At 46.1% G+C, this 24167-nt stretch overlaps 1 protein-coding gene and 1 long non-coding RNA gene across 4 annotated transcripts; both read right to left on the bottom strand.

Moving 5' to 3' along the window:
* Positions 1-1718: 1718 nt before the first annotated feature.
* On the bottom strand, positions 1719-23224 carry LOC115176309 (homeobox-containing protein 1). 3 transcript variants are annotated; one of them, XM_029736249.1, is made up of 11 exons: positions 22981-23224; positions 22363-22494; positions 19870-20308; positions 14055-14140; positions 13189-13299; positions 11438-11695; positions 8032-8188; positions 2812-2894; positions 2532-2627; positions 2135-2253; positions 1719-1936 (listed from the first exon to the last, which is right to left on the bottom strand). In XM_029736249.1, the coding sequence occupies exons 2-11, from the start codon at positions 22439-22441 to the stop codon at positions 1790-1792; spliced, it is 1575 nt and encodes a 524-aa protein (XP_029592109.1). In that variant the 5' UTR covers positions 22442-22494; positions 22981-23224; the 3' UTR covers positions 1719-1789. The 3 variants fall into 3 exon arrangements, with proteins under 3 accessions (XP_029592109.1, XP_029592110.1, XP_029592111.1); XM_029736250.1 differs by having other exon boundaries at positions 22363-22455; XM_029736251.1 differs by lacking the exon at positions 11438-11695.
* On the bottom strand, positions 19288-19855 carry LOC115176311 (uncharacterized). The gene is made up of 2 exons (XR_003872213.1): positions 19516-19855; positions 19288-19461 (listed from the first exon to the last, which is right to left on the bottom strand). It is a non-coding gene; the product is annotated as an uncharacterized LOC115176311 (long non-coding RNA).
* Positions 23225-24167: the final 943 nt, after the last annotated feature.

Here is a 24167-nt window from a genome sequence, read left to right as displayed (position 1 = left end):
ACAAAGTGAAGGTATTGGAGTGGCCATCACAAAGCCCTGACCTCAATCCTATAGAAAATGTGTGGGCAGAACTGAAAAAGCGTGTGCGAGCAATGAGGCCTACAAACCTGACTCAGTTACACCAGCTCTGTCAGGAGAAATTGGCCAAAATTCACCCAACTTATTGTGGGAAGCTTGTGGAAGGCTACCCAAAACATTTGACCCAAGTTAAACAATTTAAAGGCAATGCTACCAAATACTAATTGAGTGTATGTAAACTTCTGACCCACTGGGAATGTGATGAAAGAAAAAAAAGCTGAAATAAATCACCCTCTGTACTATTATTCTGACATTTCACATTCTTAAAATAAAGTGGTGATCCTAACTGACCTAAAACAGGGAAATGTAACTAGGATTAAATGTCAGGAATTGTGAAAAACTGAGTTTAAATGTATTTGGCTAAGGTGTATGTAAACCTCCGACTTCAACTGTACATAATACACAGTAAATGCAGTGAGGAAAACAAGTTGAAAAGACGTCATTTCAACCCATTTTTGCTCACTGGGTGTTCATGTTTTGGCAGAAAACAGTCAATATTATTATATGATATGAAACATTCCTTTGAACAAGCTTATTAGAGAAATATTGGACGATTCATCAGCCTCATCCACCATGTTTGGGTTTACCTGAGATTCCGTTTGTCCCTCAGGGTTGGACTCTTAACACTGACCAGACTACTTGATTGATCACTTGACCGATCGATAGATTGAGCCCAAAGTCTAACAAGGTTACTAAGATCAGGTCGGACATTCAAGCGAGCAGAGAAGGCGGATATTATCATGCTGATATTATCGAAACACTATCGTCAAACCAAAGATCAACCAAACTCAGCCTCGCTCGCTTCAACCAAACACAGCCGACTCACCTTATCATCAAACACACCTGACCTGCAGGTTGAAAACATTCCTTACCCACTCCACTTAGCTCCAGTTCCGTTTTACACAACCACTCGTCAATACCTTTTAAAAAGAAAAATCGCAAATACATTTTTTAAAGAAAGGCTTTTAGCTTATAGAAGGGACGATATATCCGCTTACCGGTACAACCCTCTTCCTTCTAAGGAGTTGTCTTTCGTTTAAGACAGTCTTGGAATGCACTATATATATATATATATATATATATATATATATAGAGAGAGAGATAAATATTGCCATTACTATAAAGCATGATTACTGTATACATACAGTGGCCTCCCTACCACTAGAGGCACCAGAGCGACCTGTAGCACCCTTCTCCACTATTAACTCTGACTGTCATTGCCCCTGAAGACCTCTAGGGGGACAGACACTCAGAGCAGTCATAACCCCTGAAGATCTCCAGGGGAACAGGCACTCAGAGCAGTCATAACCCCTGAAGATCTCCAGGGGAACAGACACTCAGAGCAGTCATAACCCTTGAAGATCTCCAGGGGAACAGGCACTCAGAGCAGTCATAACCCCTGAAGATCTCCAGGGGAACAGGCACTCAGAGCAGTCATAACCCCTGAAGATCTCCAGGGGAACAGGCACTCAGAGCAGTCATAACCCCTGAAGACCTCTAGGGGGACAGACACTCAGAGCAGTCATAACCCCTGAAGACCTCTAGGACAGACAGAGCAGTCATAAGCCCTGAAGACCTCTAGGACAGACAGAGTATTCATAACCCCTGAAGACCTCTAGGGGGACAGACACTCAGAACAGTCATTTTTCTTTTTTTTAATCCCTTATATATGTAAAAAATCCACACTTTAGTGATGTTCTTCTCCCATAGGTCACTCCTCATCCACAGTCTCCCTTTTCGATTCGTCAGCTTTGTGTTCCAGGACCTGAGGGGCGGGGCTAGGAGGGGGAAGGACATTGACAGCAGCCAATGAGGAGGGTTCTTGTTGATCAAGGTCCTTCCTGGATGAAATCTCTTCCTGTGAAGGAAAAAAGGTATTCATTTATTAAACAGTTGACTCCCAATACATGCAATTCAGTTCATTGTTTCAGGGATAGTTTAACAAATCGCTAACTGAATCGTTGATTCACTGACTCACCTGCTCTAAGAATCGTTGATTCACTTGCTCTGCGTAGTCATGTGGCTCGCTGACTGAATCGTTGATTCACTGACTCACCTGCTCTAAGAATCGTTGATTCACTTGCTCTGCGTAGTCATGTGGCTCCAGCTCCTCCCCGTTGGAGTGACAGCTCGGGCTGCGAACCTCGATACCATGACTCTCCAAGATGGCCGCCTCTGAGGGAGAAAGAGAGAGAGAGGAGGAAGGAAAGAGTAAGGAGGGTAAATAACGAATGAGAGGGGGGGGCAACTTCTTGCGGTCTATTTCCAGTCTACAAATTATTTGCAATTATGTTCTGGTCCCCCAAAACTATCTGCTCTCGAAAAAAAACATACCGCGGCTGAATCTAGTTGATGGTCCCTCGTGTACGACTTGGTACGGCGCACGACTCGGTACGGCGCACGACTTGGTATATGGCGCACGACTTGGTATATGGCGCATCAGAGATTCTCACCTATATTAGCCCGCCTCTTCATCTCCTTCCGGCGGTTGGCAAACCAGTTGTACACCTTCAGAGCCGTGACACGCTCAAACTCAGACAGCTTGCCTCCTGGGTAATGACAACAGAAAAAAAGATGAACAAGTGAATACATTTCATTGGGTGAGCTGCTCCCTCTTCATGAGAAAATGAGAGCTTTTTAAACATGGGATTCGATTGACAAATGAAGACGTTTGAGAGACCTAAGAGATAGATTTGGTTACAGGCGTGTTCTATCCAAACAAATCAAACTGACCAGGTTTCTGGATGACTGAGTTGCAGGCATTAGCGATCTCCTCTCTCTTCGCCTCGTCAGGGTACTGGTTCTCCACGAAGAAACTGATAGCCAATAAGAAAACAGAAAGATGAGTCCTTCCTGCCCATGACCATAACCAATGTCAAACTCTCATCATAGTGGAGGCGGGAGAAAGACACCATCCAGCCAATGACAGTGCAGCTACATCAGCCTAAATCAGGGCTATTAACCAATCAGAGACACTCATTGAAGCGGTATGGTAGATTAATGGACACATTAGGTGGTTTACATTCAGTGCTGTTTTTATAACTCTCACTTCCTCTCCTCTTCTAGGAGGCCATAAATAATAACCAAATGTTACAATAAAAGATATACTGCACCAAAAGATTTCACTAGTTACCACAGACAACGTCCATATCGTAAGATTCATGGGGGGAAAGAAAATAGTTTTTTAGTCTTAATTTAAGGTTAGCAGTGTGGTTTAGGTTAGGTTCCCGAGGGGTTGGGCTCCCGAGGGGTTGGGCTCCCGAGTGGTGCAGCGGTCTAAAGGCACTGCATCTCAGTGCTTAAAGCGTTACAACAGACACCCTGGTTCGAATCAAGGCTGTATCACAACCGGCCGTGATTGGGAGTCCCATAGGGAGGCGCACAATTGGCCCAAATTCGTCAGATGTTAAGGAGAGAAATAGGGTAGTGACGACCACCTACTCATTCCCTCTCTCCTCTTCTCTCCATGCCCCTCCTCTCTCTCCTTTTCTCTCCACGCCCCTCTCTTCTTCTCTCCATGCCCCTCTCCTCTTCTCTCCATGCCCCTCCTCTCTCCTTTTCTCTCCACGCCCCTCTCTTCTTCTCTCCATGCCCCTCTCCTCTTCTCTCCATGCCCCTCCTCTCTCCTTTTCTCTCCATGCCCCTCCTCTCTCTCTCGCTCTCCATGCCCCTCCCCTCTCTCTATGCCCCTGTCTGAATAAGAATAACCTCACAAAATGTAGGAGCAGCATTTTTCTCCGTCTCTCCCTCCTTCTCCATGCCTCCCACCTCTCCCTCCATGCCTCCCGCCTCTCCCTCCATGATTCCCACCTCTCCCTCCATGCCTCCCGCCTCTCCCTCCATGCCTCCCGCCTCTCCCTCCATGCCTCCCGCCTCTCCCTCCATGCCTCCCGCCTCTCCCTCCATGCCTCCCGCCTCTCCCTCCAGCCTCTCCCTCCATGCCTCCAGCCTCTCCCTCCATGCCTCCCGCCTCACCCACCCACCCTCCATCACAATAACCTCTACAGTATCGTCCTTCAGTGACTCTAAAGTTGCCCATAAAGGAGTAGCAGCACTGCAGTGGTATTGCGTAATCCATAGAGCTGTTGGTTGGTGTGGCTTGTCTAAGCGCCTGTGTATTTCTCATTACTGAGAGTGCCCTCTGCTTAGAAATATCACAGAGTCGATCGCTTATATTAGGATATGCTTTGTTTAAAAAAAAACTGAAAACGATAGACTGGTTATAAAGAATCTGTTAAGCTACATCCTGGGCTCTGAATTAAAACATTTCATTAATTTAAAAAGTTAGAGGATCACCATATAAAATCTATGAGCAGCAGAAAATATAAATATATATATATTTTTTAAACAATTTATTGAGATACTAACTATATGAATTCTAGCTACTGTCGAAGCGCATGTTGTAACCTAGAAACGAAATACACTAGTCTATTATGAAAGCTAAAATGTTTATACAAAACACCTGTGGATGAAATTACAAACGCCATGTGTAATAATAGTAGGTTTCAACAGTCTAAAAGCACCGTTTTCCTATTGACATGCAACACATTGAAAACTGTACACCGTCTCTTTAAAAATAAACAAAAAATGGCAGGTTTGTCATGACAACGTGCAAGACAAGAGATCTGTCATACATTCATCGCTATCAAAGAAAGTGTGTTTGCTATGATCATTGATCTAAAGAAGCTACACTTTTTCCCCTTTCTTTCAGTGCCCCCTCAGCTAGCATAACCGACGAGGAAACGTGACTGAACGAAGTGTAAACAAATGTTTAACGATGTCAACGTGCGAGTAGTTTTTAAAAAAAAGGCCCACGACGTGGTTTATGAGCGTAAAATGCGATCCCGCTATAGGACGAGACAAAAATGTCACGCTGGTAATATACAGACCCCTCCGTCACATTTTGTTACGTTACAGCCTTATTCTAAAATCGATTAAATATATATTTTCCCTCATCAATCTACACACAATAACCAATAATATAACACTGCAAAAACATTCACATAAACCTTAAAGTAACAAAGTTAATTCCTTGTGGCATGTAGCTTGGCATGTAGCTTGCAAAACACCTGATGAGATCAAAGTGTTTTTTGTGTGTTTTTTTTGCAATGAAAGAGAACCACAGTGACACACCTTAATAGTGAAATGAATGAAATAGTAGTTTATTCTACAGGTTGACAGTAGTAGGTTGGGAGTGGTCAGTAAGCAGGGGTGATAGTACAGTCTATCTACATTAAAATGACCCCTCCTAAATGATCTGATCACAGTCACATCCGGCATGACTAAAAGCCCCATCAGCCTGGGCAGCAGGACCAGCTGTACAGCTGTGTGATGTGGTGGTGAGAGGCAGGGACGGAAATCCCGGGGGGGACGGGGGGGACACGACCCCCCCATCCTGGGAAAAATATGATTTGTCCCCCCAATATATCACTGAAACATAACTATGTAATTTAAATAATATTAATAATACGCAATGAAAGCAATTGTGCTGATTATAGACACTTAATAGCGCATTTTTAAGTTTCAAAAGATTGCGACCCCCCCACCCTTTGCCTCACAATGGTTTGATCCACTGGCAAGGTAACAGAGGGGTCGTAGCCACTGTCTGAAAGGCACTCAATGAACGTAACTGACGTGAGGTTAATCCAGTCAATCGCGCACACACACTAGCTGAATATGCAGAGCTAGCGTGCAAATATTAACTATTAAGCTAGCTAGTACCTATTCCATTTATGTGGCCTCGTCAAAGATGGAATCTTTGCTATCGTCAATTTATTCCGAGATCAGCATGCAGATGATGTAAGTTAGTCCCTGTGATAAGGTTAGCGATAAACTGAAGTCCAAACTGAACAGAACTACACTCTCTTCTACCATTGTCTTAAATATATTTAATGGTCTCGTTGCAAAAGCTAAATTGTCGCAAGGGAACTTTTATTTATTTATTTTATTTAACCCGGGTAGCAAAGATTATAGCAAACACCACTGAAACGGAATTGGTGCTCGCTTGCTTTGCAAATTCAGCTATTGTTGGAAGCCAGCCAATATGAAACAAACTATTAAAATTACAAAAGGTTGCAGCATATGTTGTGTAAATGGTGAACTCATACAGCTGTCAACTCTTGTCATTTTAATCCGTTTCACATTTGCTAGCTACCTTTTAGATCGAAGCCCAAATAGAATTATAAAAGATAAGATGATAGAAGCCCATCTCCTACTGTAAATAACCTACACACTGTGTGTGTGTGTAGCCAGCCAGCCAGCCAGCCAGCCAGGTAGAAAAATGGCAGAAAAATAAAAGACGGACATCAGAGTATTTTTCAGTACACCAAAACGCATAGTAAGAACCCTAGTAGCCTAATATCTCAAAGACTAGTTGATAAAATGTTCATAAGAAAGAAATGAAATTCTAATGGAAATGTTTCACAATGATGTCATTAGGCAGAGCAGGCAACAGATGGCACACAGACAGCAGAGTTGGGGACAGATATGCAGGGACAGACTGGCAGAGACAGGGAGTCTCAGGTAAGTTTGTTGAGTCTTTGTTTCGCAACATTATGAAAGGTTCTCAATTTTTTTGACTTGTAAAATAGGAACATAATTGGAAAATGCCATGGATACCCCTACTCTCAACTTAAACTGGTGACTGAACTAAGATTTGTTAAAGGCAATGGTATTGCTGTTGTGATTAGTTGTGTAGTTTTGGGTACCGGTAGTTAGGAGTACGGCAAACACCTTATTTCTTTGGTTCCTCAATATACATTTACCATATTACAATGTAGGCTGTGTGTTACAGCACTAATTTTGGTGTCCCCCTCAGGAATTGCTCTTGAGAAAATTTCATGTAATTGTCCCCCCCAAAGTTGATATCAGATTTTCGCCCCTGGTGAGAGGTGACACCTTCTATAGCTGAATGAGCCGTCTAGTCTAGATAAAGAGTGTCTGCTAAATTACTCTAAATATACATGTACTGTAGGCCAGATTTTTTTTGACCTGGTTGAGCTAGATAAATGGTGCAACCATGATGTTATCGAATCTGCACTCGCTTGTTTCTGTAGGGCACCCTGAAAACAAGAGTACAGTGAAGCCTTATTACAATAATTATTATCTGGGAGATGTTTTTCACAGTACTCCCAAAAAATAAAACTCCTGGGTCGCACAACAAAATATTTTGCCGTATATACGACCAAATTGTTTGCACTTCAGAGCCCTAACAAGCCCAATGTGTCCGGGTAAAGGGGAGGGTTTTGGCCAGGGTAGGCTGTCATTGAATCATGTCGACTGTTGTATTTAACCTTTATTTAAACTAGGCAAGTCAGTTAAGAACAAATTCTTATTTACAATGACGGCCTATCCCGGCCAAACACTCCCCTAACCAGGACGACGCTGGGCCAATTGCGTGCCGCCCTATGAGACTCCTGATCACGGACGGTTGTGATACAGCCCGGGATCGAACCAGGCCTCTTGCACGGAGATACAGTGTCTTAGACCGCTGCGCCACACACAGGAAGTTAAATTAGAAGCCCTATCACAAACTTCAATAGAATCAACCACTATTATTGTTTAGTGCTGGGCTGGAACAAAAGCCTGGACACCCCATAGCTCTCCAGCCCAGACCAGGGTTGGGGTCCACTCATCAGACTTCCAAAACATGTTCTAGATTAATGGACAGTTGGCTTTCATACTTTTTCCAATTCTCAGTGCGGCTCAAGCAACCTCACCAACCACCAAAAAAAGGCTACATTTTTTGGGAAACGTTGTCATTCAATTCAAACCGCCACGCAACGTAGCAAACGTTGAAGCGAAATGAACGCACCCCAAAAAAAAAAAATGTTTTAGCGACAGAATCACTAACATGAATAGACTCAACCCCCATTGGTTAGCGCTGGGTGGAGAATCTGTTTTGGATCCGTTGTCATGGAAACCTGACCCAATCAGGGTCTGTGATTGGCTCACCTCTCCATGATTGACTGGCACTCCTTCCTCCAGGTGAACCTGCTTCCCCTCCGCAGCCTCAGAGGACCGCCCACCACCCCGCTCCTCTCCCCGGGGCTGACCACCGTCCTCCAATCAGGCTCCTCCTTCACCAGAGAGCGCATCGACAGGGTAGCACCTATAGCAGGTGACAGGGAGGGAGGGATGACAATAAAAAGAATGCAGGAGAAAACACACCCCAAAAAATGTAAAAGATCACTGATTGCAACTAGTAGCCTGATTAGCAAAATAAAATAGTTATTGAACAAAGTATAAAACTGTTTCAAGACAAGTCAACATTTACGATACAGGACACAGTGAAAACCCACACACCAGGAAGGCAGACAGTGGACATACAGTGCATTCGTAAAGTATTCATGATCCCTTGACTTTTTCAACATTTTGTTACGTTACAGCCTTTTCCAAAAAATTATTACATGTTTTTTCCCCCTTATCCACACACACACACAGAGAGAAAGGTAAAACAGGTAAAAAAAACATGTTTTTAAAAAAAAATTTAAATATCACATTTACATAAGTATTTAGACCCTGTACTCAGTACTTTGTTGAAGTAACTGTGGCAGAGATTACAGCTTTGAGTCTTCTTGGGTATGACGTTACAAGCTTAGCACACCTGTATTTGAGGAGTTTCTCTCATTCTTCTTTGCAGATCCTCTCAAGTTCTGTCAGGATTGGATGGGGAGTGTTGTTGCACAGCTATTTAAGTCTCTCCAGAGATGTTTGATCGGGTTCAAGTCCGGGCTCTGGCTGGGCCACTCAAGGACATTCAGAGACTTGTCCCAAAGCCACTCCTGTGTTGTCTTGGCTGTGTGCTTAGGGTTGTTGTCCTGTTGGAAGGTGAACCTTAGGACCTCAGTCTGAGGTATTGAGCGCTCTGGAGCAGGTTTTCATCAAGGATCTCTGTACTTTCCCCGTTCATATTACCCTCCATCCTGACTCGTCTCCCAGTCCCTGCCGGTGAAAAACATCCCCACAGCATGATGCTGCCACAACCATGCTTCACCGTAGGGATGGTGCCAGGTTTCCTCCAGACGTGCCGCTTGGCATTCAGGCCAATCTTGGTTTCATCGGACCAGAGAATCATGTTTCTCATGGTCTGAAACTCCAAGCGGACTGTCATGTGCCTTTTACTGAGGAGTGGCTTCCGTCTGGCCTCTCTACCATAAAGGCCTGATTGGTGGAGTGCTGCAGAGATGGTTGTCCTTCTAGAAGTTTCTCCCATCTCCACAGAGGTACGCTGGAGCTCTGTCAGAGTGACCATGACCACAGCCCTTCTCACCCAATTTCTCAGTTTGGCCGGGCGGCCAGCTCTAGGAAGAGTCTTGGTGGTTCCAAACTTCTTCCATTAAAGAATGATGGAGGCCACAGTGTTCTTGGGGACCTTCAATGCTGCATACCCTTCCCCAGATCTACGGACAATTCCTTCGACCTCGTGGCTTTGTTTTTGCTCTGACATGCATTGTCAACTGTGGGACCTCATATTTTTTATTCAATCCATTTTAGAATAAGGCTGTAACGTCACAACATTTGGAAAAAGGGAAGAGGTCTGAAAAATTTCCGAATGCACTGTAGGCATGCAGGCTAGGTCATGTGATCACAGGCACGTATCAGCTCCAGTCTTCCATGACTCAGACAGAGTGGACTAGATCAAGTGATCACAGGCATGTATCAGACAGAGTGGACTAGGTCAAGTGATCACAGGCACGTATCAGCTCCAGTCCTCCATGACTCAGACAGATGTCACAACACAGTGCCCTTACTGAGTCTAAAATAATACAGGCCATTCCTCACACCTTTATTCCATTCCAAAATCTGATTTGGCCAAAAAGAAAATTCAAATGTGAAACGATATACAAAACTAAATGTAAACCCGGTTTCCCTCCTCAGTCCTGTTGCGGCTGGTTACCTGGCGGCTGGTTACCTGGCTGCGCGGTGGCTGGCTACGCGGCGGCTGGCTACCTGGCGGCTGGCTACCTGGCGGCGCGGCGGCTGGTTACCTGGCTGCGCGGCGGCTGGTTACCTGGCTGCGCGGCGGCTGGTTACCTGGCTGCGCGGCGGCTGGTTACCTGGCTGCTGGTTACCTGGCTGCGCGGCTGCTGGTTACCTGTCTTCTGGTTACCTGGCTGCGCGGCGGCTGGATACCTGGCGGCTGGCTACCTGGCTGCGCGGCGGCTGGCTACCTGGCTGCGCGGCGGCTGGCTACCTGGCTGCTGGTTACCTGGCTGCGCGGCGGCTGGTTACCTGGCTGCTGCTTACCTGGCTGTGTGGCTGCTGGTTACCTGGCTGTGCGGCTGCTTGTTACCTGGCTGCTGGGTACCTGTCTGCTGGTTACCTGGCTGCGCGGCGGCTGGTTACCTGGCTGCGCGGCGGCTGGTTACCTGGCGGCTGGCTACCTGGCTGCGCGGCGGCTGGCTACCTGGCTGCGCGGCGGCTGGCTACGTGGCGGCGGGTTACCTGGCTGCGCGGCGGCGGGTTACCTGGCTGCGGGTTACCTGGCTGCGCAGCGGCTGGTTACCTGGCGGCTGGTTACCTGGCGGCTGGTTACCTGGCTGCGCGGCGGCTGGTTACCTGGCTGCTGCTTACCTGGCTGTGTGGCTGCTGGTTACCTGGCTGTGCAGCTGCTTGTTACCTGGCTGCTGGGTACCTGTCTGCTGGTTACCTGGCTGCGCGGCGGCTGGTTACCTGGCTGCGCGGCGGCTGGTTACCTGGCGGCTGGCTACCTGGCTGCGCTGCGGCTGGTTACCTGGCTGCGCGGCGGCTGGTTACCTGGCTGCGCGGCGGCTGGTTACCTGGCTGCGCGGCGGCTGGTTACCTGGCTGCTGGTTACCTGGCTGCGTGGCTGCTGGTTACCTGGCGGCTGGTTACCTGGCGGCTGGTTACCTGGCGGCTGGTTACCTGGCTGCGTGACTGCTGGATACCTGGCTGCGCAGCGGCTGGTTACCTGGCTGCGCGACTGCTGGTTACCTGGCTGCGCGGCGGCTGGTTACCTGGCTGCTGGTTACCTGGCTGCAGGGCGACTGGTTACCTGGCGGCTGGTACCTGGCGGCTGGTTACCTGGCTGCGCGGCGGCTGGTTACCTGGCTGCGCGGCGGCTGGTTACCTGGCTGCGCGGCGGCTGGTTACCTGGCTGCGCGGCGGCTGGTTACCTGGCTGCGCGGCGGCTGGTTACCTGGCTGCGCGGCTGCTGGTTACCTGGCTGCTGGTTACCTGGCTGTGTGGCGGCTGGTTACATGGCGGCTGGTTACCTGGCTGTGTGGCCACTGGTTACCTGGCGGCTGGTTACCTGGCTGTGTGGCGACTGGTTACCTGGCTGTGTGGGGACTGGTTACCTGGCTGCTGGTTACCTGGCTGCGCGGCGGCTGGTTACCTGGCTGTGTGGCGGCTGCAGTGTACCATGGCAGCAGGTGCATCAGCAGCTCTCTCTGTCTGCCCCAGGTGGTGGAGGCGGTCGCGGCTGTAGTGGCTGTGGCGCCCGTAGCGGCGTTGCCCGTCCCCGTGACGTCTCTGTCCCCTCCCCTGGCTGCCCTGGGTCCAGAGCCCAGGTTTTGGCCCAGCCCCTGGCCGAGACCACTGAGCCCCAGGCCCAGAGCCGCCGGGCCATGCTGGCTTTCACTCCACCTCAGCCCTTCAGTCAGGGTAAAACCAAACCAGTGGTCAGGCCAAAGCCAGATATACGGAGACGGTTTGAGAGTTTTAACAGAAGCCAAGTTGATACTTGCAGTCAAATCAAAATCACCTGTTTTTATGGCTATCAACAGGAATATTGTTTATTATAACGGCAGGCCAGACATAACTTGTTTTATAGCTGAATCGTACTGAACGTTCAGTTCTGTTCTGAAAAGGTATACAGCTCCAAAGAAGATAATAATTGTAGAATTATTAAAATGCCTGCTCGGTAGAGAGAAAAAAAAGCATAGAGAAATGCTAGGCAACGTGTTAGCATTAGGATCCAGAATTAGCATCACTGTTAGTGTTTTGCGATAGGGTTATCATTGTTAGCCATGTAGGAATGAAAACCAGCATCTCCAGGAACAGGACAGAGTACCACAGAGGAAAGCAGCAGTGGCAAGGGAGAGGAGATGGTATGAGGAGGGCTTATTTCATGCACGTGACTGACATAAGAGTAAAATCACTTGTATGATGACTCAAAGACAGTGGGGCGTAGCCTAAACATTCCATTATTTAGGCTGCGTCGCTTGCTGATGTAGAATTGAGCAAAACGTTTAGTTTAGAAAACCCTCCTAGTGCATCTGTACATGTCTGCAGTTTATGTTAATTCTCTCATCAGGTCACAATGCTACTCTAGCTTGTCTTAAAAGGGATAGTTTGAGATTTTGGCAATTAACCCCCTTTTTCTACTTTACCAGAGTCATATTTTTTTTATTTAACCAACAATTTGTTCTTAACTGACTTGTTTATTTACAATGACGGCCAAACGTGGACGACGCTGGGCCAAATTGTGCGCCGCCCTACGGGACACCAAATCACGGCCAGTTGTAATACAGCCTGGATTCGAACCAGGGTGTCTGTAGTGACGCCTCAAGCCCCAAAATGCAGTGCCTTAGACCGCTGCGCCACTCGGGAGCCCCACTCATAGATATCATTTTTATGTCTCTGTGTGTAGTTTGAAGGAAGTCGAAGGTAGTTTCAAGAGACATTGCTAACTAGCGTTAGCGCAAAGACAGGAAGTCAACAGCAACAGCTAGCGTAATTGCCAAAATCTAGAACTCTCTCTTTAAGACATAGCTAGATGGAAAGCACATTCATTCAAGCCAGATGACTTTAATGTTATGGATTAACATCTACAGTGACAGATCTGTTTTTATCCTACTGCGTCTTGTCTCCGGGAGTCATAAATATCTCTGATCTCTGTCCTTCACTGAACTCTAGCCAGCCCTCCAGGACTCTGTGTGTGTGTGTGTGTGTGTGTGTGTGCATCCGTCCGTGTCACAATGCTTGGTCACAGTGATGGGAAATAAACTAATGGACAGAGGGAGATGGCACAAGCAGCTTTCAAAAGATCCCATAAATTTGTCATAGAGTCAACATGAACCCTTTCCTCCTCTAGCACGATAGACCCAGCAAACAGTAGCCTCCACCTCCTACCGTGGCTCTTACCTGGATTGTTCTTCTCTAGCAGGTACCAGCGGTAGAAAGATCTGCGTTTGGAGTCGCTCATCTCCAAGCCCTGCTGCAGCAACCACTGGGAGATGTAACTCTGACTGATACCTAGGGAGAAGACAGGAGATGTAACTGACTGATACCTAGGGAGAAGACAGGAGATGTAACTCTGACTGATACCTAGGGAGAAGACAGGAGATGTAACTGACTGATACCTAGGGAGAGGAGATGTAACTCTGACTGATACCTAGAGAGAAGACAGGAGATGTAACTCTGACTGATACCTAGGGAGAAGACAGGAGATGTAACTGACTGATACCTAGGGAGAGGAGATGTAACTCTGACTGATACCTAGAGAGAAGACAGGAGATGTAACTCTGACTGATACCTAGAGAGAAGACAGGAGATGTAACCCTGACTGATACCTAGAGAGAAGACAGGAGATGTAACTCTGACTGATACCTAGAGAGAAGACAGGAGATGTAACTCTGACTGATACCTAGAGAGAAGACAGGAGATGTAACTCTGACTGATACCTAGGGAGAAGACAGGAGATGTAACTGACTGATACCTAGGGAGAAGACAGGAGATGTAACTGACTGATACCTAGGGAGAAGACAGGAGATGTAACTCTGACTGATACCTAGGGAGAGGAGAAGAGAGCCAGGGTGAAGGAGGAGAAGAGAATGAGGTGAGGAGAAGAGAATGAGAGGAGAAGAGAGCCAGGGTGAACCCATTAGAAAATATCCTAGACAGAAAGACAGTAATAGCCAAACAAAACGAGGTAAACAGTACCCCCCCACACAAAAAAAAAAGATGCCACAGGTACACTGAAAGCTGTCTGAGCAGAATAAATGTATTACCTGTGACCTGTCCCACGATGGCCTGGGAGATCCTGCGGTTGTTGAGGAAGGTTTTGATTTCCTCCTTCACCAGGTTACTGTCCCTCCTAGAAGAACAGGCACCACAGAGTTAGCAGACGACACAACCATAGTAGGACTGATTACCAACAACGACCAGACAGCCTACAGGGAGGAGGTGAGGGCCCTGGCGGAGTGGTGCCAGGAAAATAACCTCTCCCTCAACAGATGCACAATTGAGAGCATCCTGTCGTGCTGTATCACTGCCTGGTACGGCAACTGCACCGCCCTGCAACTGCAGGGCTCTTCAGAGGGTGGTGCGGTCTGCACAACGCATCACCGGGGGCAAACTACCTGCCCTCCAGGACACCTACAGCACCCGATGTCACAGGAAGGCCAAAAAGACCATCACGGACAACAACCACCCGAGCTACTGCCTGTTCACCCTGCCATCATCCAGAAGGCGAGGTCGGTACAGGTGCATCAAAGCTGGGACCAAGAGACTGAAAAACAACTTCTATCCCAAGGCCGTCAGACTGTTAAATAGCCATCACTAGCCAGTTACCACCCGATTACACAACCCTGCACCTTAGAGGCTGCTGCCCTATATACAGACATGGAATCACTGGTCAATTTAATAATATTTACATAGTGCTTTACTCATCTCATATGTATATACTGTCTTCTATTCTAGTGTATTTTAGTCGATGCCAGTCCGACATTGCTCATCCTAATATTTATAAATTCCTTAATTCCATTAATTTACTTTTAGATGTGTGTATCGTTAGATACTACTACACTGTTGGAGCTAGGAACATAAGCATTTTGCTACACCAGCAATAACATCTGCTAAATATGTGTATGTGACCAATAACCTTTGATTTGAAGAACAGACCACACACACACACACACACACACACACACACACACACACACACTTCCTGCAAACAGACACCAGAGGAAGAACAGACCACACACACACACACACACACACACACACACACACACACACACACACACACACACACACACACACACACACATTTCCTGCAAACAGACACCACAGAGGAAGAACAGACCCCACACACTTCCTGCAACAGACACCACAGAGGAAGAACAGACCACACACACTTCCTGCCTCATCACATCTGCACTAATGTGGATCTACTAATGCCGTCTGGGGTACGTAAAAAAAAAAACATTTGGGTGATGTTCCCCCCCCTCGCCTGAGTAGCCTCGTTTCACTGCCAAAAATAACATTAAACCATCTAGTGTTCAGCGAAATAACACCGCAATGTCAAATACAGGTAGCATAGTCAAATAATTAACATCCAATCACATTAACCGGTATTCCCTCGTGGGAATTCCACTAACGGTCCGTATGTAGACAAACGTATAGAAGTGCGTTGGGTATCAAGGGGCAAAGTACTGACAGGTTTTTTATTTATTTATTGAGACGAGCTTAAAGTTCTTTACTGACCATAATTTTCACTTGTCTGACCGTTTGAATGATGACGAGTTTCTCACGCAACTGACCTATCTGGGTGTCGTTTTTTCCTCGCCTGAATGATCTGAATCTAGGATTACAGGGACTCTCAGCAACTATACTGCTCAAAAAAATAAAGGGAACACTTAAACAACACATCCTAGATCTGAATGAAAGAAATAATCTTATTAAATACTTTTTTCTTTACATACTTGAATGTGCTGACAACAAAATCACACAAAAATAATCAATGGAAATCCAATTTATCAACCCATGGAGGTCTGGATTTGGAGTCACACTCAAAATTAAAGTGGAAAACCACACTACAGGCTGATCCACCTTTGATGTAAATGTCCTTAAAACAAGTCAAAATGAGGCTCAGTAGTGTGTGTGGCCTCCACGTGCCTGTCTGACCTCCCTACAACGCCTGGGCATGCTCCTGATGAGGTTGCGGATGGTCTCCTGAGGGATCTCCTCCCAGACCTGGACTAAAGCATCCGCCAACTCCTGGACAGTCTGTGGTGCAACGTGGCGTTGGTGGATGGAGCGAGACATGATGTCCCAGATGTGCTCAATTGGATTCAGGTCTGGGGAACGGGCGAGCCAGTCCATAGCATCAATGCCTTCCTCTTGCAGGAACTGCTGACACACTCCAGCCACATGAGGTCTAGCATTGTCTTGCATTAGGAGGAACCGCACCAGCATATGGTCTCACAAGGGGTCTGAGGATCTCATCTCGGTACCTAATGGCAGTCAGGCTACCTCTGGCGAGCACATGGAGGGCTGTGTGGCCCCCCAAAGAAATGCCACCCCACACCATGACTGACCCACCGCCAAACCGGTCATGCTGGAGGATGTTGCAGGCAGCAGAACGTTCTCCACGGCGTCTCCAGACTCTGTCACGTCTGTCACATGTGCTCAGTGTGAACCTGCTTTCATCTGTGAAGAGCACAGGTCGCCAGTGGCGAATTTGCCAATCTTGGTGTTCTCTGGCAAATGCCAAACGTCCTGCACGGTGTTGGGCTGTAAGCACAACCCCCACCTGTGGACGTCGGGCCCTCATACCACCCTCATGGAGTCTGTTTCTGACTGTTTGAGCAGACACATGCACATTTGTGGCCTGCTGGAGGTCATTTTGCAGGGCTCTGGCAGTGCTTCTCCTGCTCCTCCTTGCACAAAGGCGGAGGTAGCGGTCCTGCTGCTGGGTTGTTGCCCTCCTACGGCCTCCTCCACGTCTCCTGATGTACTGGCCTGTCTCCTGATAGCGCCTCCATGCTCTGGACACTACGCTGACAGACACAGCAAACCTTCTTGCCACAGCTCGCATTGATGTGCCATCCTGGATGAGCTGCACTACCTGAGCCACTTGTGTGGGTTGTAGACTCTGTCTCATGCTACCACTAGAGTGAAAGCACCGCCAGCATTCAAAAGTGACCAAAACATCAGCCAGGAAGCATAGGAACTGAGAAGTGGTCTGTGGTCCCCACCTGCAGAACCACTCCTTTATTGGGGGTGTCTTGCTAATTGCCTATAATTTCCACCTGTTGTCTATTCCATTTGCACAACAGCATGTGAAATTTATTGTCAATCAGTGTTGCTTCCTAAGTGGAGAGTTTGATTTCACAGAAGTGTGATTGACTTGGGAGTTACATTGTGTTGTTTAAGTGTTCCCTTTATTTTTTTGAGCAGTGTATATTCAATGTGCGGGAATTGAAATCAGAAACCATTGCCAGATTTCTGGATAGGGCTGCGCTCAGAGTTTCTTGCTTTGGCAAATTACGCTGTTAAAGACACTGATGCCCTTTGCAACCACGTACCTATGTGAGAGTGGATCCTCTACCCTCGCTAGCATGAAAACTAAATACAGGCACAGACTGTGTGTGGAAAATGATTTAAGACTGAGACGCTCTCCAATACAGCCCAACATTGCAGAGTTATGTGCATCCTTTCAAGCACACCCTTCTCATTAACCTGTGGTGAGTTATTCACAATTTTTGATGAAGAAATAAGATTTGATATGTAAGATGGCTAAATAAAGAGAGCAAAATTATTGATATTTTTTTGTGCCCTGGTCCTATAAGAGCTCTTTGTCACTTCCCACGAGTCGGGTTGGGACAAAAACTCACACTCATTCTTATGTTTAATAAATGTATCGTATAGTGTGTGTGTGGCAGCTTGCAATACCATACTATATACAGGGTCAGTTAATACCATACTATATACAGGGTCAGTTAATACCATACTATATACAGGGTCAGTTCAAAACCATACTATATACAGTTAATACTATACTATATACAGTTAATACCATACTATATACAGTTAATACCATACTATATACAGGGTCAGTTAATACCATACTATATACAGTTAATACTATACTATATACAGGGTCAGTTAATACCATACTATATACAGGTTAATACCAGTTAATACCATACTATATACAGGGTCAGTTAATACCATACTATATACAGGGTCAGTTAATACCATACTATATACAGGTTAATACCAGTTAATACCATACTATTTACAGGGTCAGGTTAATACCATACTATATACAGTTAATACCATACTATATACAGGGTCAGTTAATACCATACTATATACAGGGTCAGTTAATACCATACTATATACAGAGTCAGTTAATACCATACTATATACAGTTAATACCATACTATATACAGGGTCAGTTAATACCATACTATATACAGGGTCAGTTAATACCATACTATATACAGTTAATACCATACTATATACAGGGTCAGTTAATACCATACTATATACAGTTAATACCATACTATATACAGGGTCAGTTCATACCATACTATATACAGTTAATACCATACTATATACAGGGTCAGTTAATACCATACTATATACAGTTAATACCATACCATATACAGGGTCAGTTAATACCAAACTATATACAGGGTCAGTTAATGCCATACTAAATACAGGGTCAGTTAATACCATACTAAATACAGGGTCAGTTAATACCATACTATATACAGTTAATACCATACTATATACAGGGTCAGTTAATACCATACTATATACAGGATCAGTTAATACCATACTATATACAGTTAATACCATACTATATACAGGATCAGTTAATACCATACTATATACAGGGTCAGTTCAAAACCATATTAACAATGTGCAGGGATACTGGAGTGATGGAGGCAGATATGTATAGGGGTAAGGTGACTATATACAGGATCAGTACCATATTAACAATGTACAGGGATACTGGAGTGATGGAGGTAGATATGTATAGGGGTAAGGTGACTATATACAGGGTCAGTACCATATCAACAATGTACAGGGATACTGGAGTGATGGAGGTAGATATGTATAGGGGTAAGGTGACTATATACAGGATCAGTACCATATTAACAATGTACAGGGATACTGGAGTGATGGAGGTAGATATGTATAGGGGTAAGGTGACTATATACAGGGTCAGTACCATAGTAACAATGTGCAGGGATACTGGAGTGATGGAGGTAGATATGTATGATTGCCTGAATGCAATCATCTCTTTATCCGCCCCTCCCTACACACCTGACCCAAATTAGCCAGGCTAACAGCTAACAGTAGGAGAAGTCATCGTCACCAGGGACTCTGGTCATTACCTGATAATGAAATCATCCTCCTCCTCCTCCTCCTCTCCAGACACAAGACTAGTTTCTCTTCCCCCTCTCTTACTGTGTTCACCTCAAATAACCATCCTTCTCTTTTTCATGTTTCATTATTCTCTCCTAATCTTCTTCTACCATCTCTTTAAGAAGTAGGCCCACATCTCTCCTCATTACTATCCTATAGACCCACATCTCTTTAAACAGTAGGCCTACACCTCTCCTCATTACTGTCCTATAGGCCCACATCTCTCCTCATTACTATCCTATAGGCCCACATCTCTCCTCATTACTATCCTATAGGCCCACATCTCTTTAAGCAGTAGGCCCACACCTCTTTAAGCAGTAGGCCCACACCTCTCCTCATTACTGTCCTATAGGCCCACACCTCTCCTCATTACTATCCTATAGGCCCACATCTCTTTAAGCAATAGGCCCACATCGCTCCTCATTACTATCCTATAGGCCCACATCTCTTAAGCAGTAGGCCCACATCTCTCCTCATTACTGTCCCATAGGCCCACATCTCTCCTCATTACTGTCCTATAGGCCCACACCTCTCCTCATTACTGTCCCATAGGCTCACATCTCTCCTCATTACTATCCTATAGGCCCACATCTCTTTTCTCCTTTCCCGTCTCCATTAATGAAACCCACTCTCTCAACTGCCCTCTTGCCCCCTCCTCACCTCATGTACTCCTCCACCTTCTCCTCCAGGTCCCAGTCCTCCTCCGCCATGATGTCATAGCTGAATGACCTCTGAACTCCGACTGCCGGGGGGTACAGCGGCGGGGGCGAGGTTTCGTAGCTGTTGCTAGGCGACAGGGAGGCGCCATCCAGCCCGGGTGTCTGTGTGGTGACGGAGGCCAGGGAGAGGGAGGAAGAGGAGGAGGAAGAGGAGGAAGGGGCTGGGGCGGAGGCTGTGGTAGGGGTAGTGTTGGTTGTGGGGTTGGCGGTGTGGGTGTCATTGCAGTACGGGGGGCGATGGTCGGGATCTAGCCGCTCTAGGGACGCCAAAGCCTGGATGATCTGTGGCTTGGTCATCCCTGAGAGACGGAGACGCTGGAGGAGGTCGATCTGCTCGATGGTATAGCGTGGCTCCACCTCACAACACTCCATCCTGACATCTAACGGGTTAAAAACCAGACATGACTAGTTCACACACACTTTCAAAAAGGTCTCTAAAATACTGTATCAGAGACACGTTATCAATTTGATTTACAAAGAAAAATATAGCTGGATTTATAGTCAGTGTGAGGCTGCATCCTTCTCCATGGGGTAAACTGTGGGTCATTCATGAATCTGGCTTCCCTTGTCCCGCAACTAGGCATCTATATTATCATTTAACATCTCTGACTTACTTTAACTGGAGGCCTCAGTAAACATAAAAGTAAAAAGTCAGAACAGTTAATATAAATGCCTAGTTGCGGGCTGAACTTTGGCACAGTCACATCGCTTACATATTTGTCCTGGGTATAAGACAGTCACAGCCTGATTACTCATTAAGTTATAATAAGATAGTATATTCGGTAAGTATTGAGACCCCTTCCCTTTTTCCAAATGTTGTTACATTACAGCCTTGTTTTAAAATGGATTAAATAAGTACAATTCCTCATCAATCTACACACAATACCCCCATAATGACAAAGTGAAAACAGGTTAAGAAATGTTTCCACAATTATTAAAAATAGAAAACAGAAATACCTTACTTCCGTAAGTATTCAGACACTTTGCTATGAGACTCAAAATTGAGCTCAGGTGCATCAAGTTTCCATTGATCATCCTTGATATGTTTCTACAACTTGATTGGAGTCCACCTGTAGTAAATTTAATTGATTGGACATGATTTGGAAAGGCACACACCTGTCTATATAAGGTCCCATAGTTGACAGTGCATGGAAGAGCAAAAACCAAGCCATGAGGTCCAAGGAATTGTCCGTAGAGCTCAGAGACAGGATTTAGTCGAGGCACAGATCTGGGGAAGGGTATGCAGCATTGAAGGTCCCCAGGAACACAGCGGCCTTCATCATTCTTTAATGGAAGAAGTTTGGAACCACCAAGACTCTTCCTAGAGCTGGCCGCCCAGCCAAACTGGGGGAGAAGGGCCTTGGTCAGGGAGGTGACCAAGAACCCGATGGTCACTCTGACAGCGTTCCAGAGTTCCTCTGTGGAGATGGGAGAACCTTCCAGAAGGACAACCATCTCTGCAGCACTCCACCAATCAGGCCTTTATGGTAGAGTGGCAAGATGGAAGCCACTTGTCATTAAAAAGGCACATGACCGACTGCTTGGAGTTTGCCAAAAGGCACCTAAAGGACTCTCAGACCACGAGAAACATGATTCTCTGGTCTAATGAAACCAAGATTGGCCTGAATGACAAGCGTCACATCTGGAGGAAACCTGGCACCATCCCTACGGTGAAGCATGGTTGTGGCAGCATCATGCTGTGGGGATGTTTTTCAGCGGCAGGGACTGGGAGACTAGTCAGGATGGAGGGTAATATGAACGGGGAAAGTACAGAGAGATCCTTGATGAAAACCTGCTCTAGAGCGCTTAGGACCTCAGACTGGGGCGAAGGTTCACCTTCCAACAGGACAACGACCCTAAGCACACAGCCAAGACAACGGAGGAATGGCTTCGGGACAAGTCTCTGAATGTCCTTGAGTGGCCCAGCCAGAGCCCGGACTTGAACCTTATCGGACTTAAATAGCTGTGCAGCGACGCTCCCCATCCAACCTGACAGAGCTTGAGAGGATCTGCAGAGAAGAATGGGAGAAACTCCCCAAATACAGGTTTGCCAAGCTTGTAGCATCATACCCAAGAAGACTCAAGGCTGTAATCTCTGCCGAAAGTGCTTCAACAAATTACTGAGTAAAGGGTCTGAATACTGATGTCAATATCATATTTCCCTTTTATTTTTTCTAAAAAACTGTTTTTACTTTGTCAATATGGGATTTATGTGTATATTAAATCTATTTTAGAATAAGGCTGTAACATAACACATTTTGGAAAAAGTCAAGGGGTCTGAATACATTTCCTGAAATAACCTATGTATTTATTGCCATGATGTTGAATGCTATCTATGTACTGACATGAATAATGAAAATCTGTGCATTGATTGTAAAATAACGTGTGTCATTGCCCCCTGTCCACGGCATTACAGTGCCAGACTGCAGCCTACCTGATAGCGGCGGTGAGAGGCACCCGGTGGGGAGAGGTTCGGTTCGCGGTGCCGCAGCCGGGAGGCACCACTGTCGCATGGCTCGATGGAGAGCTGCCGGGGAGAGGTAGGCGGCGGGGGGGGGGGTAAAGACTAAAGGGAGGAAATGTCACTGTAGTCAACTAGCCAGCTAGTTAGCAACTTCACTTCAAATATGATCAAAGTTTTGTAGTTAAATTAGATGTGGTCTGTTACTAAATAAGTGAGCTAACTAGCTATCAAGCTTAGCTTGTTGTTAGCCATTTGCCAGGTGAGATGCGCCAGTCACTTTCACTGACGTGCTGCAGTCTGGTTCGGTTATATGGTTAGCTTATCATGCTAGCTAATTATTAGCTCGCTAGCTATCTATAATCTGTTGACAGTAACTTGCAAGCTATTAAAAAAAGTAGCAAACTTTAGCTAAGTTGTAAACGCTAGCTAGCTCATTGCGTCCACCTTGAACCAATAGCTAGCGTACGCTAATTAGGTCATAAACCAGAGAAGTTTGCACCAAAAGTATGTTGATTTAGCCGAGGTGGGACATAATGGCATGCTAATGCAGACACATGATGCTAACCGGCAGCGCCCCTTTTATCTTACCTCCCGCTGCTGTGGTAAGCTGCAGCCGGTTAAATGGGTAGCTATAACGCAGCAGGGGACACTTATGTGGGCACTTCTCTTCAAATGCTCAACGGTGCACGTCGACCGACACACTTCGTAAACGGTTTCCAACTAGCTGATGAAGGTGATCCGTGCAGGGTCACATTGTCCCGGGATGCAGCAGCAGAACCGTAGAGAAACGGTAAACGGGGAGTCGGTCTCAGTTTCTGACCTTTAACCCCCACCACACTGTCCCGGGATGATATAGGAAGTTATTCATCTGGGAGGGAAAATCAAAACGTTTTTTTTTATTTGTATTCATTAATACGTTCAGTTCTCAAAAAAAAACTTAATAGTGCAAACCTTATAGCCATTAGCCTACAATAAAGTGATCTGTAAAGCACTTTGAGGCAAAACATTTTGTGACAAAAAAAGGCTTTGTTAATAAGTTTGATTGATAAAACACTATTAGGCAATGTTCTATTCCTTCTGTTGCCTGTTGATATCTCTATATCTGATCTGTTTATAAAGTAGGCCTAATGACAGTCCAGGAACAACTACACTAAGGGCTTTTGCCCTCAGAACAGCCTCAATTTGTCGGGGCATGGACACTACAAGGTATCGTTCCACAGGGATGCTGGCCCTTGTTGACTCCGATGCTTCCCACAGTTGTGTCACGTTGGCTGGATGTCCCTTGCGATGCTTCCCACAGTTGTGTCACGTTGGCTGGACGTCCCTTGAGTGGTGGACTGTTCTTGATACACACAGGAAAGTGTTGAGCGTGGAAAGAATCCAGCAGCGTTGCAGTTCTTGATACAAACCGGTGCGCCTGGCACCTACTACCATACCTCGTTCAAAGGCAATTCAATATTTTGTCTTGCCCATTCACTCTCTGAATAGCACACATGTCTCAAGGCTTAAACCTCCTTCCTTAACCCGTCTCCTCCCCTTCATCTACACTGATTTTGTAGTGGATTTAACAGGTGACATCAATAAGGGATCATAGCTTTCACCTGGATTCACCTGGTCAGTCTATGTCATGGAAAGAGCAGGTGTCCTTAATGTTTTTCATTCTCAGTGTATATGTCTCTATGTATTTCAATCGGCATATCACATATCATGCAGATTGCATGCAGACTTATAAATGGCATCAAGTGAAATATACAGTGCCTTCAGAAAGTATACAT

This window comes from Salmo trutta, chromosome 36 (genome assembly GCF_901001165.1).
Source record: "Salmo trutta chromosome 36, fSalTru1.1, whole genome shotgun sequence".
Taxonomy (NCBI): Eukaryota; Metazoa; Chordata; class Actinopteri; order Salmoniformes; family Salmonidae; genus Salmo; species Salmo trutta.
The sequence above is the reverse complement of the archived record's forward strand: the minus strand, read 5'-3'. Positions and strand labels throughout refer to the sequence as shown.